The following is an 18,516-nucleotide window of genomic DNA, read 5'->3' as shown; positions in this document are numbered from 1 at the left end:
TTGTTCTACATCAAAACCACCATAAATATTTAAATATTTACAATATGATAAATAAAATTAATATACTTAATACATAAATCTCATATAAAAACAGTGAGAAAACACAGGAGTCCTAACAGTAAGTGGACAAAGAACCCAAACACAATTCACAAAAAAGGAACCACAAACGGATAATACTTAAAGTTAAAATTTATTAGCAATCAAAGATATGGCAAGGAATGTACATTTTTATGTACTATTGGAATAAATGTAAATTTGAGGAAAGCAAATCTGTGATCTTCTACCTGGTGATGTATTAAGAGACATTTTTAAAAGCTCATAAAAACAAGAAAGACAAATACGTTGGCTTTTGTTAAAGGTAAGAGATGGATACATGGGTATTCACTAGACTCATGTCCACTCAGAAGGTTTCTTAATTTAAAAATTACACCTCATAAGCGTTTGATTCCATTTGAAAGCAAATCTATAAAACCTAATGAAAAGGAATGTCTACTAAGGAATTATTTGCTCTGTGACAATATTTATTCATTAGGTGAATGATGCAATAAATAACAGTATCCACCTAGTGGTAAAACCACACAAAACATTATGCATCCATGAAAAAGTTTGGAAAAAATTTTTAATAACAGAGAAAAATGTTAATGCATATTTAAAAAAATCAGGATTAAACACTAAAAACATCTCAATTTGTTTAAAATCGTGGTATTGAGCGAGAAATTATTTTAAGGTTTCTGTTTTCCAAATCTTCTATGATATGGGTTTTTTAACAACACAGAGGGGTCCATCTTCTACATTTGGGCCCTATGACCCAAACATAGGAAAAATTTACTCTTGAACATTTGTATATTGTTATGGTAATAATTTTCTTCTGATTATGAAACATGTTTATTAAGGTATAACAAACAACTATGATGTTATAGTAAGCTAATAACAGTTACAAAATATTTATCAAGTGATAATACTAGATGCTCTAAGTTCTTGCCAGGCATATTCTCATCTACTCTCCGTTTTTACAGTTGATATGATCACACAGCCAGGAGGGGGGACTTGCACTCATGTGAGTCTTAAATACTTCACTCTGTTGTCTTCTCATGTAGAACAAAGCATGATGTAAAGTGGTATGTGGTTTTATCCCAGCTACATTAAAAAGTTCATGTAAAAGACAGTATAAAATTTTTAAAGTATATTGAAAATCAGTAAAAAAAAAAAAAAGTTAACAGCATATAACTGCATGGTAAAGATGAGAGCTTTTCATCTAATTTTCATAAATATTAGTTACAGTTAGCTTTAGCCTATTTGCTTTAGCGGTAAATAGAGCACACAAAAGTAGATTCTATAAGTTCACATCTCTTGTTTTTATTGCTATTAACTTTTAAAAATTAAACTTTATTTTAAAAGTTTTGATTTATAGAAAAGTTATTAAAATGGTATAGAGAGTGCCCATATAGGCTATACTCAGTTTTCTCTATTATTAACGTTAATCTTATATTAGTATACTACATGTCACAATTCACGAACCAATGTTGATAGTTATTAACTGAAGTCCATAATTTATTCCTACTCCTTCCATTTTTATGGAATGTCCTTTTTCTGTTCCAGGATCCCAGTGTTCATTAACTTTTGAAAAAACTACCTTAACACCTCAAACAACTTTTTAATAATTAACAAAGCTTGGCATCTTTATATCTGATTATGTAAATTAAATTATTTAGCAGTTTAAAAATACAGACTTTTATGATGCAAACTAAACACATTGAGAGTGACAGCAAAGTGAAGGAAATCATTTGTATTGAAGAATTTCAATGGGGGAAGAAAGTTTTCAAGGAAAATTTTCTAATGATAAAATTAAAAGTGATACTGGTAATGCGAGCTCTTGATAAAACTGAACTGTACTGGCTTAGAGACGAACTAATTATAAGAGAAATTTTCCTAAAAAGAATCACAGTGCTAAAGAGGACCAAATAACGTGCCACAGTCAATATACTCATATTAACAGCATATAGTCCATCAAATAAACCTACTCTTTTCTTAACCATTTCAGAAGGTTATCTTCATTTGCTAGTTTATTCCAATATTTATCCTTCACTAAGGAAGTACTTCCTAAGATTTAATACAAATGGTACACCCCTGTTCTCTAATATTTAACCATATGTTTGAAAATTTCATTTATTTTCTGTGTAATAAAGATTTTAAAAATGGCTAGTTCCAAAGCCTGAGCTTTTCTATGAAATGAAACGAGGGCTGTAGCTCAGAAGAAATATATCTTTCTCAGAGAAAAAGATTCTAGGAGCAAGTATACCTGGTTTTCTTGTTTAGCTTTAGCAAACTGTTCTTGGAGATTGTCATTCTCATGAGCCAAGATGTCCCTCTCCCTGGCTATTTGAGCCAGCTCATCATTTGTCTCATCCAACTGCCGGCGCATTCTGGAAATGTCTTGTTCACACATAATGAGGGCTTCAGTAGACTGTCTATTCCACAAATCAGGCAGTACATGAGAAGAGACATTTTACCGAAACAGAATAACAAATTTTCATGAGACAGAAGATAGACAGCGTGAAAACATTTAAAGAGTTTTAAACACATTTAAATTTGCAGGAATAAATACTGCAAAGATAGTGCATTGAAGTTTCTCTGTGTTGCCAACATCACACTATGAAAAAGATGCCAAATAAATACACACAGTAGTCAATGACTGGTTACAGATTCAAAACTTCTGATGCTCAAGAAGATGCTAGATGCTAGATGCTCCTCTTCCTCTGCCCTTGTGAAAATGAGTGGTTCTCAGGGCTTAACCCTTAGCCTCCAGATTCTTCTCATGCCAGCCCTTCTCTTTCTGACAGTTCCTATTCATATTTGAGGCTCCCAACCCTATCTACACTCAGACAACTCTGAAATGACCCCCTCGTCTTTACACTCTAGACTCATATTTGACTGCTCACTAGACATACCTACAAGAAGGTCTTGGAAACTCTTCAAAGTCAAAGAAAAATCTTTTTCCATGTAGGTTCATCATGTCTAGTATTCATCACTAGCATTTGGCACTTTCCTAGATTCTTTCCCTCACAAACACCACAGCCCTGTCCCTCAGCCTCCTAAGGCCAGTCTCTCATCACCTATTCAGCCTGTGTAATCTCTCTGACAAAAAACATCTCACCAGCCTTTAGTGATTTCTCACTGCCCACAGGCTCATCTGTCTGTATCACAGGCCTCTGCCTGCCTGCCTAGCCTCTCCTTCGTTTCTCCCCTTACGCTTTGGGTTCCAACATACTTGTCATTCCAGAGACTTTTGAACCCCACCTGTGGTTCTCTATGGCTCTTTGCTACTCTTTCTATCTTGAATGCTCTTCTCTTTCCTATCTTTGGCAAACACCAGATCTTCCCTTTACTTCCTCAAACAGACTCAGGCCTCCTTTCAACATTAGAGAGCTAGCATCTTATACATAACACTAAGCCCCTTGTTTCTATCTTTGTACCTAACATAGTACTTTGCCCCCCAATAAGTGATCAAATCTTTCTTGAGTAAGTGATTTACCTTGATGCCTGTTCCATCTCAGCAATGATATTCTTCATGCCTGAAATGGTCTTTTCCTTGAAAAATAATATAAGTATTAAATACAAAATTATCTTAAACTGTTATTTCTGTTAAAAGTGAATATATTAGAAGAATTTCCCACCTCCTTTTTGATTTACAGTTGTTTTTAAACACTTGTGTTCTATTCTTGCTATGTTTTAAAACTAATGCTTAATTTATCAATGTGAGTATCTGTACTGGATAAAAACAATTGATTGTGCTCCTCAAAACAAAGACTATACTTAGGTATATTTATATGAGATCATCACATCAAATACCATTAAAAGATGTTTTGTGCAGTCACCCAGAACATAAGAACCCCTTAAGCACCCTGTTTTTGGAGGAAACCCAATGATTTGGCACTGGGTTCTCTACTGGAAATAGGACTGATTTATTTCCTTACTTCTTCATGTTATAAAACCCAGGAAAGTGAATCATGTAAAATTAAATTTAGTTATTAAGAATAATGACCTTGACAGAGTACACCATATATATCAGTCGTCAACATCACCTTGAAAAAGCTGTTACAGTGGGAATACTTATAGAAGTATACTATTAATTTTAGGTGTAAGCTAGTAAGCAGGCCTAGAGCAAAAGTGCAAGAAATAAATTATTTCTATTTTTCTTTTTCAAGGGTGTAGAGAGGGAGTAGAATTAGTGGAATCAATCAAGACTGAGATGAGGGGGAATATCTTAATGCCATCAATACCATTTCCAGATGTCCTCCTTTAAAAAAACTAGCTGATCCTGGAACTAGTAACAGACACTACACATAGACACTTAGCATTGACATTAAGTCCTTAAAAAGTAGAAAAATTATTCTTCCACTAAAATAACCAGATTGCACTTTGCCTTTTAAATTTTCAAATCTTAGTAACCAAGTAACAAGATGAAAATGAAACCTGTAGTTCCCAGCCAGTGCTGCTCCCATCATCAGAGACAACTCTGTGTGTGCGTGTGTGTGCGTGTGTGTGTGTGTGTGTGTGTGTGTGTGTGTCTGATCCTTCTTTACTCATGTGTTCTTCTCTAGGGTATTTTTAGCTCTGTTTTCTGACAGAATGGCACAGATTCCGTATCTGGCCATAATGGATACTGAAGTATGGTTAAAATATCCATTAGCAAAACTGTTAAATCCCTTAAAGAATCACAGCCAATGGAGGAAAAACAAAGAGAAAATACTGCTTACTACGGAATATTTACAAATGCTTTGGAAATACAACTTAACACACTTCTAAATAAATTCTGAAAAGCTAACTGAATTTCTAGTATTTCTGACAGCTGTTACTTGGTTAAGATTTAAACATGGCTTATAGGCCTAAAAAGATCTCTCTTTTATCAACAGAAATTCCTTGAAAGAGTCTCTAAAAATACTGCAAAAGTATTCCGGGCAAACAAAATTACTGTATAGAATCCAATAATATATCCTCCTAGACTATTTTTCTCTTAATGTGACGCAAATAGTACCATTTTTGAAAATTTATATCATTATCAACTTGATAATCCTTGTACAATCTTAATATATTTGTCCAATCAGAGACGTAGATTCAAGCTAATTGTGAAAAATTCAACGTGAAAAAAAAAAAATTCAACGTGGACAGGGTGGTCATATATCTACTCAGAAAAAAGAAACAAACTAAAATTTTATACAAATAATTCTGACTTTTATGATTCAAAAGTCTGTGAACTTGCTATTGAATTTTCTAACTTTAATTGGTATCAAGTAGTAGGACAAATTTTAAAAAACTATGCTTACCAGGCCAAATTAACTTTATTCACTATAATATAGACTTTTCCATAGTAATTACTTTTCCAATGTAATCTCCAGATTAAACTAATAAAACTACTATTTTTCACTGAAAGGTATTATAAATTCAGCTCTGAAATATCATTGTATAGAACATTTCCTCTTTTGAATGTGTAACACTGTTTTCCCTTCATAGGATGGATGTGTTTACATTCATAATCCTATATAATGCTCAATTTTGAAATGGACTTGCAACTCAATATTCTTTGTGAAGGAGAAGATAATATTGGTACAGTTAGCAGAGTGGAAGACGTGAAATTAATCAGACTTTTCCAGTTAAGCCAAAATTTACTACCTCGTGTACTTTGATAACTTCAATTATGCTCATGATATCCAAATCTATTAACTTCAATTTTCTCTGCAAACCTTAAAATACAAGATTCAACTCATGTCACAAAGGCATGTTGATAACCTTCCTCACTAAGCTTGCTCTGTGTCCTGTGTTTCCTACTTCACACACAGGAACTAGTCATTGGGCTCCTAAGTCAGAAAGCACATCCTGTCAGTCTTACTTCCTAAACAGAGCTATCTGTTTCTCTCATGGACACTGTCACTTCCTAATACAGTTCTTATCACCTTACTCCTAACTAGTGTCCTGTCACTACTCTCATTTCCCTACAACCCACTTTTTACAATGGATTAACAAATGACAGGATAATGCTTTAAAGATCTAATTGTAACAACTCATTTACATGATTTCAATGATCCTCTACATCCATGATGATGGTATCTAAACTCAACATCTCATGTATTTTTGATTTGTTGCTTATCTATCCCATCTTATCTTTTACCTGTCTTCATGCCCCCATATGCCCCTCCTTGCACTCTATTTCTTGATAGTTTAGTATGAAATCTATCAAGAAATCTCACCAAATTCTCTGATGAAAGCCACTGGGCTTCCATATAAGTTGCTCTACTTGTTTGGATCACCTTTTCTCTAAACAGCGCTCTACCATTCTGGATCACTCCTTTCTCTAAATCTTTTTCTGGCTAATTTCTAGTCACCTTTCAGGGTAGTATAAGCACCATCACCGTGTGGAAGGCTTCCTAGATATTCTTCCTCCCCTAATCCAACCCCTGGCCTGAATCAGATGTTTCTGCCAAACTTCACTCATACATTGGGCATGTGCCATTATGGCGCTTGGCATATTCCATCATAACAGCATCTTTCTTTATCTTGCTTTGAATTATACCACAGGCCTTTGGAAGGTATGCCCACTCAGTCCCAGTTTCTAACGTAATACCTGGTACATGTCAATAAATGTTTGTTGAATGGATGGATGGATGGATGAGTGAATGGCTTAGTTCCCTTAGAGGGAAAGACCCTCTAAGTTAGTGCCCTTACAGAGGGGAAAGACCCTAAGCCAGTCTGATGCTGCCTTTGCTTAAGACATTTGTAGTAAACAGTTTAGGAATTGCCTTCAGAATCAGTTTATGAGCTAGAAAGGGGGTCATTATTTCAAAACACCTTTATTTGTCGTTGTTTGAACAACAAAACTGTGGGATGAAGTTTATCACCCAATTTGTTTACCAGTTCCATATGATCCACTCTCAAAGGCTGAAGATGATGGAAAAACATGATCCTAATTTTGAATATAAACTTCATTGTATTTAATGACATATATTGCCTCCCAAGGTGGCTACTTGAAAATATAAGTTCTGGTGCGCTTTTAAAAAGAAATCAGTCTCACTGCTTTTTTTAAATTATGCTTTACATTTTGAGATGTTTGAATTAGTTATTGTTAGTAAAAGTTGATCAGAAATTGATGAGAGAAAAATTTATTTAAAAATATTAGCTAGTGAATTTGAACATATATTTCCTAAGACTATCCTGAAATATTTCAAAATCAGATTTTAAAGTTTCACCTCTCTAAGGAAAAAAAGTTGGGAAAATCCTATTATTTTATTCAGATTCAAGTTCAAACATTTCTTTTAAATCACAGTTCTCAGAACATACTTTCATTGCCAAACTCTCTCCAAGGGACGCAATATTCTCAGATTTTTTATCCAAACATGCTTGCAGGCATTCCTTTTCTTTAGCCAAATCATTGAGGGTTGCACCAAGAATGCTGATTTCTTCTCGTTGGGCAATACTTTGTCTTGTAAAATTATCTAAATGTGTAATCATAAAGGCATTGTTTTAAAAAAGATAAAAATTTTTCCAGTTCAAGCAGAGTGAAGTACTTTTTAAAGTAAATTCTCCTATACTATATTCAATGACTAAAGATAAAATACTCTATCCCAAATTTTAAAATGGCTTTTGTTGTTAGTGATTAAAAATGAAGATTAATCATTCTAAATGACTTATAACTGAAAAAGCACAATTAACACATTTGAATTAGAACAGCAAAGGAAAGTTCTATGTAACAAGTTCTCAAAGTAGAATGTGTGGTGGGAGAGGGGAAGGTGTGTGGAGAAAGTACATGGAATGTTGATTTTTTTTTTTTTCTCTTCTAATTTCACCTTCCTTTAGCTTCAAATCACTATTGCATATAAATTGGTAGCTACCAGATCTTAAAAATATATTCAGTTAAGTCATCATTGGAGTCAAATATCTTCTAATATTCTGATTTTCTCCACAGCACTGTTATAAACATTCCTAGAAAAAAATCATCCCAAGAAGTCTGATTTGCTTTGTAAGTATGCTGGAATGCCAGTGTCAGTGTTGAAGTCCTGTATAATTGGTATAGAAAAGTGGTTTTCAAATTGTGGTTTTTCAACCAGAACCATCGGCATCACCTGGGAACTTGTTAGAAATACAAATCCTTAGGTCCCATCCTAGACCTACTGAATTAGAAATTCTGAGTGGGCAGAGCAATTTATGTTTCAACAAGCACCCTGGGAAAGATACAAAAGCCCTGGCATATCCTACTCCGAGGAGCCTGGCTCCAGTGAGCTTAGCTCTCCTGAAGTTTGAGGAGCACTGGTCTAGACCATCTCTACCCAAAGAAAGTTGGTGTGACTAGACCTCTAGGTAAACAACTACTAAGGGCCACCCACTGCGGCACTGAGAGTGGAATTCCATATCACAAGAGGGTGATGTATACAAAAGGGATGTATCTTGTTTCTTCCCTAGGCAAACCACTTGTTTTGGGTGTTCTGATATCTGAGTTCATTCCCATTTGCAGAAAACAAACTCTAACCTATTCTAGGATCTCCTAGCATCCTACCACCCCATTTTTCTGCTACTCTTAATAGCCAAACTTCTGTTTGACTTCTGTTCCCTCCTGTCTCTACCATCTCATTCCCAATCATTCCTCAGACTACTCCATCTTTTTCATCTAACACTATAATTCAAACTTTTGGGGGACCCATGTTTCCAAAACCTCCAATGTGTTAATCCAATCAATATGTTTTCATTCTCATCTTATTTCGCTTCTCGAAAGTATCTGACAATTGATCATATCCTCCTTTCTAAAACACATTGCTCTCTTGCCTCCCCAAATGACACTCACTTCTGGGTTTTCTTCCTACTTCTTTGGCTTCTTCTTAGTCCTGGATCCTCTTCTCCTCATTCTCTACATTTTCCCTAGGTGATTTCACGGTTTTAAAATATCATTTACATGCTGGTGTGTCCTAAATGTATATCTTTAGCTTAGATTTCTCTTCTGAGATACTAACTTATCTATTTACCTACTTACCCTACATTTTTACTTGAACTTAAAATCCAAAAATGAGTTCTTCAATATTCTCCTTTTATATTTTCTTTTAATACTTTCTGCCCCAGTAAAAAGCACCCCACCCACCTAATTGCTTATGTCAGATATTTTTGATCTGCATAATAGCAAACTTTAAAAGTCTTATTCAATTTTAAAATGAGTACTTTTATTGTCCTGACCAAAATTTTAATTTAAAGTTACAAGAAGATTAAGTTATGACCATATTTTCATAAAGAACACTGGTAAGAAACAATCATAAGAGACTTCATAAAAATAATCTTCTCTATAAACTCAAATGAACTATAGATATATCCAAATCTACGTATACTTTCTACCAAAAATAGTATATATGTAATACATTTCATTACAACAGCTATGGGCATGATATAATATAATATAAAATCTTGTAAGTTTAAAATTGATCATCATAAATTTACAAAGTACTGCTGCTTTGTTTAGCTATTCCTTCATTGAAAAATATGAAGCCATGTCTAAGTATTTATGGATCTAAGTTTAAGTAAAACATTTTACTATCAAAGAAAAATACATTTTCTCATGATTTTTGACTAAAAACTTTTAACTTAAGGGTCTATTTCTAAGTTTCTCTATGTTATAACTGAAGAGAAGAAAACTTTTTTTTCCAGACTTAAAAAACAAAAAGGAACATCAGGAAAAAACTCACCAATTTTTTCATCCAAGCACATAATTTTCTCCTGAGTAAGCTGTAGCTCATATTTTTTCTTAGCAAGGTGTCGCTGAGTATCAGAAAGATCTTTCTCTGTGTTTTCATATAAAAGTCTGTAAACATTTTAATAATAAAACTAATTCTGAAATTTTATGTTTTATCAACTTTTTAGTGTATTTAAATCTAAGAACTTTTAAGGAAACTAATGCACATTTTTTCTTCTTAGTATTTTCATTATAAAAACACACTATAGGAGGTCTGAAATATAAAGGGTAAAAGGGGATCCTCAATCTATCACTGTAACATAAACAACTTTAGTATTCATTAGTGCTTTTTTGCTTTGCATAAAGTTACCATAATCTAAATTCAAACTTGAGTTCAGATTTTTTTCACCTATACTCAATCTTTAACACTTTTCAGTCTTATAATTTAGCCCTTCAAAGGATCATTTTCTACTGAAAAGCTTTATATGAGCAATAGCCATTTGCTTTCAAGTAAATATAACCATTTACTTAAGTACTCCCCTAATATTAGACATTTGGGTTCATTTCAGGTTTTCATTAGCATAAATAAATCTGTAATGAACAGTATTTCACTGAATCCACAAACACTTACTAAGTATGTAGCAGGCACTATGGTGAACTAGATGGGCAGGGACCCTGCTCTCATGCAATTCATAGTCAATAAACAAATAAGTAGACAGACTACAATTTCTGGAAATATGGAAGCTAGATAATCCGAAAGTACTCTCACCACAAAACACACATACTAAAGAAGATGTAAGAAGCATCCTTTAAAATGTATAGCAAAACTCAGAACCATCTGTAAGAGAAGTCCTTTGGTGTCAAATCAGAGTAATAAGACTATGAGCTGATGTTATATTAGATATGGTTGGGGTTTACCTGCCTCAGTAGCCTAGAGTCTTGTCTTCTAACTCAGAAACAGAAGATGAGGCCACAGAAATGTCTGCAACACAAGTTTTAGAAATAAGATCCCCCACATAAAGCCACTAAGAGCTATACTATTAGTGGAGAGGCCAGACTAGAGGAAATCAGCTTGCCAAACATTGCTAAGGCAGGGTAACAAAAATAACTAAACATCTTCGTTGGGAAATCTCAATCTCAAAATAAGAAATCAAAATGAAATCTGGTTCCAGGACAGTAATATAATCTAGAAAACTTGGTGGAAATACACAAAAGTTTACTGGAGGGACATGACTTCAACTCAGGCACAAACTAAACCCCAGACAAGAGTCTGTCGAAAATAAGCTCACAAACCAACACAATATTGTAATTATCTTTCAACTGAAAATAAATTTTTACAAAATGAGCTCACAATTCAATCTTAAAAACATTCTAAGAAACAACCCAAACGTAGTGGGAGTCAAAAGACACACAAACTAAATTAGATCTCAAAGAACTTCAGATTATAGCCTTATTAAACAGAAATTTTAAAATAATTTTAAATACTAATACATAAAAAGTGTAATAAAAATACATAATAAAAAGAGCCAGCAGATTTTAAAAAGAACCAATGAGAACTTCAGGAAATTAAACTAAGAGCATTTAAATAAAAATTTTAAATGACATCAAACGACAAGTTTATGAACAAACGACAAGTTTAAGAACAAAACAGATACAGCTAAAGAGACAATTAGTAAGCTAGAAAAAAAAGCCAGATCAGGGGAAATTATCTATAATAGAGCACAGATAAAAAGACAGAACAAAAACAAACAAACAAACAAAAAAAGACGGAACAAATACAAAGTAAAGTTTAGGAGACATAAACAACAGAATGAGGAGGTCCAATATTTACCTAATAGGGATTCCAGGAAAGAACAAACACAATATTCAAAAAAACAATGGCTCATGTAACACATGAAATCTTACGCTGAAGAAATATCAATGGAAAAAAAAAAGAAATATCAATGAAAAACATGAAAACCAGCTTTAAGGGAATGTAAATCATGGGTAGAACAAAAAACAAATCTGTATCTAGTAAATGGGGGAGGGTAAAAGGACTTAAAGGGAGACAAGATTTCTACATCAACAATACAATAAAAAACTAGGTAGAATATCTAAATAGACACTTCTCTAAAGTAGACATACAGATGGCCAACAGGTACATGAAAAGATGCTCAACACTGCTAATTATCAGAGAAATGCAAATCAAAACTACAACCAGGTATCATGTCAAACCAGTCAGAATGGCCATCACCAAAAAGTCTACAAATAATTAATGCTGGAGAGGGTGTGGAGAAAGATGAATCCTATTACATTGTTGCTGCTGCTGCTAAGTCGCTTCAGTCGTGTCCAACTCTGTGCAACCCCATAGACGGCAGCCTACCAAGGCTCCTCTGTCCCTGGGATTCTCCAGGCAAGAACACTGGAGTGGGTCGCCATTTCCTTCTCCAGTGCATGAAAGTGAAAAGTGAAAGTGAAGTCGCTCAGTCGTGTCCAACTCTGCAGCCTACCAGGCTGCTCCATCCATGGGATTTTCCAGACAAGAGTACTGGAGTGGGGTGCCAGTGCTTTCTCCATTGTTGGTGGGATGTAAATTGGTATACATCCTCTATGGAAAACAGTATGGAGGTTCCTAAAAAAACCAAGAATAGGGCTACCGAGCTACTATACGATCCAGCAATCCCACTCCTAGGCATATATCCAGAGAAAATCATACTTTGAAAAGATACTTGCATCCCAATGTTCACTGCAACACTTTACAATAGCCAGAACGCGGAAGCAACCTAAATGTCTAGCAACAGATGAAGATGTGTACATACATACAGTGGAATATCACTCAGCCATAAAAAAAATAAAATAATGCCATTTGCAGCAATACAAATGGACCTAGAGATTATCATACTAAGTGAAGTAAGCCAGAGAAAGAAAAATATCATCTGATATCGCTTATATGTGGAATCTAAAACAAGACACAAATGGACTTATTTACAAAACAGAAAGAGACTCACAGACACAGAAAACAAACTTTGGATTACCAAAGGGGAAAGATGGGTGGGATAAGGTAAATTAGGAGGCTGGGATTAAATATACACACCGCTATATATAAAACTGGTAACCAATAAGGACCTACTGTATCCATAGGGAACTATACTCAATATTCTGCAATAACCTACATAAGAAAGGAATCTGAAAAGGAACATACATTTATGTAATTGAATCACTATACTGTATACCTGAAACCAACACAGTATTGTAAATCAACCTTACTTTAATAAAAATATTCTTGAAAATACATGCTAATATAAGAGCCATAAATATAATAAGTGTGTTAATTCATATGATAATGAATGAGTCCTGGAAAGACAGGCAGAGGATGTGACAAAATCTTCTGGTGTGCACTGTGGCCATCCTTATCCTGTTAAACTATACTGAAGCTGCATATTTTCCAAAATAGCCATAAGATCCCTGTATAACTCAAGAATACATCTAATAGGAAAATGGAAAACTGCATGCACAATTAGAAGTTCTCAAACCAGACTTTTAAAACTGACCCATAAACCCACACTGAAAACAGACATTCAAGAAACAGCAACTTCAGAAATAAAGCTGGTATCTTCTTTTGCAGACTCTTCTAACAGGCCCTCCAATGTCAGAAAACTCATTCAAGATATATTTAGGAGGTTTTTATACCAAAGCCCAAAGGGGCTTAGATTATAAACTACCTGATGTACTTTTTTTCAAATGGTTATTTTGGAGCTTAAAACCAACTCCTCTGTGCACCCTCAGTAGGTGTTAAAAATAAGGGTTCTGGCATAGCATGCGATTCTCCTGATTCCTCTTTATGGTCTTATTCTCAAAACAAATTACCGTTTGGTTCTCAAACTGCACTCTCCACTAGTGCTCAGTTGTACACACTTTGCCCAGTTCTAAAGAAATACTCATTCAGAGACACTCAAAATAATGCTTTCATAGATAATTATTTTTAATTAAGTAGATTTTCCAGAGAAACTCAAACTAGTGAAACAGAAAATTCTACAGATGACAGCACTCATAAACCAAGCTACAAGGTATAGTGATGGCTTTTTAGAGTTTCCATTCAGCATTTTACCAAAGAAAATTACAAGCAAGTTTGAGAGCAGAGACTGAAATTTATGCTTTGCTACCTCAGAATGACTCTAAGGCTTAAAATTCAAAATGAGAAATCTGTACCTATTATAAAACTCAGTGCACAGAATAGAATGCTTCCTTCACAAAATGACATAATCAGAACCAAATGATAGATTTTTAGAGTAATTTTGGAAAACGTCTTGACAGGTGATTTGTCTGGCCAGAAATCATATAGTGAAGGTTCTCAGTATGACATTAATGTGGGATCTGACATACAGTTGCCATCTCTAGCTCAGAGTCCTATTATAGATTTTGGTTGCTTCCCAACTTGGGCAATTATGATTAGAGCTGCTACAAACACTATGTGTAGATTTTTGTGTGTACATAATGTTTTCAACTTCTTTGGGTAAATATCAATAAGCATGATTGGTGGATCATACGGTTAAGTGCATGTTTAGTTTTGTATGAAACTGCCAAATAGCTTTACAAAGTGGCTGTGACACTTTGAATTCCCATCAGCTCCTGTTGATCTACATTCTTACCAGAATTTGTTGTGCTTCTAATTTTGGCCATTCTAATAGCTATGTTTTAATATCTTGTTTTAATTTGCATTTCCAGATGATATATGATGTTGCATCTTTTTATACACTTATTTGATATCTCTATAGCTTCTTTGATGAGATGTTTGTTAAGGTCCTTAGCCCATTCTAAGTGGGTTGTTGCAAAATTTAAAAAATCCTTATTGCAAAATTCAGACTTAAATTGAAGAAAGTAGGGAAAACCACTAGGTCATTCAGGTATGACCTAAATCAAATCCCATACGATTATACAGTGGAAGTGACAAATAGATTCAAGATATTAGATCTGACAGACAGAGTGCCTGAAGAACTATGGACTGAGGTTTGTGACACTGTATAGGAAGCAGTGATCAAGACCATTCCCAGGAAAAGAGAAATGCAAAAAGGCAAAAATGGTTGTCTGAGGAGGCCTTACAAATAGCTGAGAAAAGAAGCTAAAGGCAAAGGCAAAGTTCTAAATGTTGAACTTTGGTCAACGTTTGTTGTAGCTGCAGATGCCAGAGGTGTTTCATGTCTCTATTGTCCTGTTTTTGTTTCTCTTATTGACTACTTTAGGCTTCCCTACATGCTCCTCTTCAGGTCTATTTTCCTCAATTAACTAAAAAGAATCTACCTGCAATGCAGGTGACTCAGGTTCAATCCCTGGGCTGTTAAGGTTCCCTGGAGAAGGAAATGGCAACCCACTTCAGTATTCGTGCTGGGAAAATCCCACAGACAGAGAAGCCTTGCGGGCTACAGCTCATGGGGTCACAAAAGAGTCAGACCGACTTAGCGACTAAACAACCAAAACAAAATATCTGGCTTTCAACAAATTACAAGGCATGCCAAAAGGCAAGCAAAAACAGCCTGAAGGATCAATGCAAGATTCAACCATGGCTGAAAAGTAGACAACATGCAGTAATAGGTGGATAACATAAGAAGAGAGATTGGAAAAAAAAAAAAAAAGAAGAAGAAGAAGAGAGATGGAAACTCTGAGAAAATAAAATGAAAATGATAGCATAATACTATGACAAGACCCTTGATATGCCCTTGATGGGTTCATCAGTAGATTGGACACGGTCAAGAATAAATCATTGAGCTTAAAAATGGGTCAATGAAAACTTCCCAAACTGAAAAGCAAAGAGAAGGAAAAAAAAAAAAAAAAAACGGAACAGAATATCCAAGAATTGTGAGTCTAACTGAAATGCCAGAAGGAGAAAAAAGGAAAAGAATAAGAACATGAGAAATAGTTGATGTAACAATGACCTAGAACTTTCCAAAATTAACATACTATATACAGAGAACTGCAAAACACTGATGACAGAAATCTAAGATCTAAATAAATAGAGAAATATTCCATGTTCATGGATTGAAACTCTCCAGATTGTTATGTCAGTTCTTTCCAATTTGACCCACAGATTCAATGCAAACCCAGCTGTAATCTCAGAAAGCTATTTTACAGATATTAACAAGCTTATTCTAAAGTCCACAGGGAAACAAAAGATCCAGAATAGCCAATATAATACTGAAGAGGACAAAGTTGGATAATTCACAAAGTTGGAAAAAGACAGTACAGGTTGGCAAAAAAAAAAAATTAATCCAGTAGAATAGAGAGCCAGAAATGGGCCCACACAAATATAAGCAACTGATCTTTGACAAAGGAGCAGAGACAATTGCACAAGAGCAGTATTTTAACAAGTGCTGGGACAATTTTGTTGCTGCTCGGTCGCTAAGTCGTGTCCGACTCTGTGACCCCATGAATCGCAGCATGCCAGGCTTCCCTGTAAGTCACTGTCTCCCAGAGTTTGCTCAAACTCATGTCTTTTGAGTCAGTGATGCCAATTTTAGAGCATCCATATGCAAATTAAGTAAACTACAGCTTTCACAAAAATTAACACAGATCACTGACCTTAAGTATCAAATGCTAAACTATACAATTTCTAAAAGAAAACATAAGAGAAAAATATTTGCCCTCGGATTTAGTAGAGTTTTTAAATATTACACCGAAAACACAATTCATGAAAGAAAAAGTTGGTAAGTTGAACACTGTCAAAATTTTAACTTTCTGCTCTGCAAAATGCACTATTAAAAGAATAAAAAGACAAAGCACAGACTGGGAGAATGTATTTGAGAGGGCTTCCTGGGCAGCTTAATGGTAAAGAATCTGCCCGCAATGTGGGAGACCTAGGTTCAATATCCGGAATTGGGAAGATCCCCTGGAGAAGGGAATGGCAACCCACTCCAGTATTCATGCTTGGTGAATCCCACGGACAGAGGAGCCTAGTGGGCTACAGCCCATGAGGTCGCAAAACTCGGACATGACTGAGTGACTAACACTTTCACTTTCTTTCACTTTATCTGATAAAAACATGACCCAAAATATATAAAGAGATCTTAAAGTTCAACACTAAATGGATAAACAATTGAAAAATTGGGCTAAAGATCTAGAGACACACCTCACCAAAAATACACAGATGGCAAACAACAGTATGAGAAGAGATTCCACATTACCTGTCATTGAAGGTGAAGCTGAAGTCACTCAGTCGTGTCCGACTCTTTGCGACCCCAGGGACCGTAGCCCACCAGGCTCCTCTGTCCATGGGATTTTCCAGGCAAGAATACTGGAGTGGGTTGCCATTTCCTTCTCCAGAGAATTGCAAATTATGACAAGAGATCACTACACACCTATTCTAACGCCTAAAATACAGAAATTTGACAATAATAAATGCTGACAGAAAGTCTCCTTCATTCCTTTTAATGGAAATGCAAAATGGCATACTCACTTTGAAAGAGAATTTGGTAGTTTCTTACAAAGTTAAATGTAGTTTTACTATATGATTCAGCAATTCTGCTCATAAGTATTTATTGAACTGATCTAAAAAATTCTGCTCTGGGAATTCTCTGGCAGCCCAGCGGTTAGGACTCTGCATTTTCACTGCTGAGGGCACAGACAGGTTCAACACCTACTCAGGGAACTAAGATCCTGCAAACTGTGAGGAGAAGACAAAATAAAAATTTAAATAAAAAAATAAAAACTCTGTCCACACAAAAACCTGCACATGAAAGTGTACAGCAGCTTTATTCACAATTGCCAAAAACTAGAAGCAACCAAATGACTTTCAGTAGGTGTATGGATAAACACACTGTGGTACATACATATGATAGAATATTATTCAATAAGACAAAATGAACTATCAAGGTATGAAAAGCACACGGATGAACCTTAAATGCACATTACTAAGTGAAAGAAGCCAGTGTGAAAAGGCTATGTACCATATGATTTCAATTATATGACATTCTGGAAAAGGCAAACATTACCTCAGCCAGGCAACTGAAGTCAAAATCAACAGTGATACATCATATTTATAAGATGTACTCATGACACCTGAATATCTGTATACTCGAAAATGGCACCTTACTGCTGTGACCTTTCTCTCAAAAACATAACCTAGTTTATGTTTCTCATCTAACCACGAGAAAGTCATCAGACGAACTCCAATTGGAAGACATTCTACAAAATACCTGATCAGTATTCCTCAAAACTGTCAAGGTCATCGCAAACAAGGAACGTCTGAGACTTGCATAGCCAAGAGAAGCCTAAGGAGACAAGACAACTAAATGTAATATGGTGTCCTGTATGGGATCCTGAATCAGAAAAAGGACATTATGGAAAAAGTAAGGAAATCTGAATAAATTACAGACTTTAGTTTATTAGAGTGTATCAATACTGATTGGCTAATTTTAACAAATTAACCATACTAATGCAAAATGTTATTAACAGAGGAAACTGGGTGTGAGGTATGTAGGAACTCTGAACTATCTTCACAAATTTTCTGTAAATCTAAAACTTCTCTATAATACAAAGTTTTATTTTTAAAAATTTGTATTTTCATATATAAGCAATCAGAAAGTAAAATTCTAAAGTTCCATTTGCATCAGTATCAAAAAGCAGAAAATACTTAGGGATAGATTGACAAAAATAATGTAAGATCTATACATTGAAAATTATAAAACATTATGAGAGAAACTGAAGATCTAAATAAAGAAATGGACAGGAGTTTCCTAGTAATGGCCCAGTGGTTAGGACTTGGTGCTTTCAATGTAGTGGCCCAGGTTCAATCCTTGGTCCAGGAACTAAGATCCCATGAGCCACTAAGCATGGCCAAAAAA

General features: G+C 34.8%; 1 protein-coding gene across 5 annotated transcripts in view; it reads right to left on the bottom strand.

The window, feature by feature from the left end:
* Positions 1–18,516, bottom strand: part of TSGA10 (testis specific 10) — a 93,372-nt gene that overhangs the window by 33,648 nt on the left and 41,208 nt on the right. For all 5 annotated transcript variants that reach the window (XM_061155944.1, XM_061155943.1, XM_061155942.1 and 2 more), the window contains 4 exons: positions 9,717–9,832; positions 7,333–7,487; positions 3,533–3,588; positions 2,300–2,468 (listed from right to left, as the gene is read on the bottom strand). In XM_061155944.1, the coding sequence (XP_061011927.1) occupies positions 2,300–2,468; positions 3,533–3,588; positions 7,333–7,487; positions 9,717–9,832 (496 nt within the window). The remainder of the gene's footprint in view (positions 1–2,299; positions 2,469–3,532; positions 3,589–7,332; positions 7,488–9,716; positions 9,833–18,516) is intronic.

Source organism: Dama dama, chromosome 11, assembly GCF_033118175.1.
Source record: "Dama dama isolate Ldn47 chromosome 11, ASM3311817v1, whole genome shotgun sequence".
NCBI classification, from domain to species: domain Eukaryota; kingdom Metazoa; phylum Chordata; class Mammalia; order Artiodactyla; family Cervidae; genus Dama; species Dama dama.
Note: the sequence above shows the minus strand (reverse complement) of the source record. Positions and strands in the feature narration are given on the sequence as shown.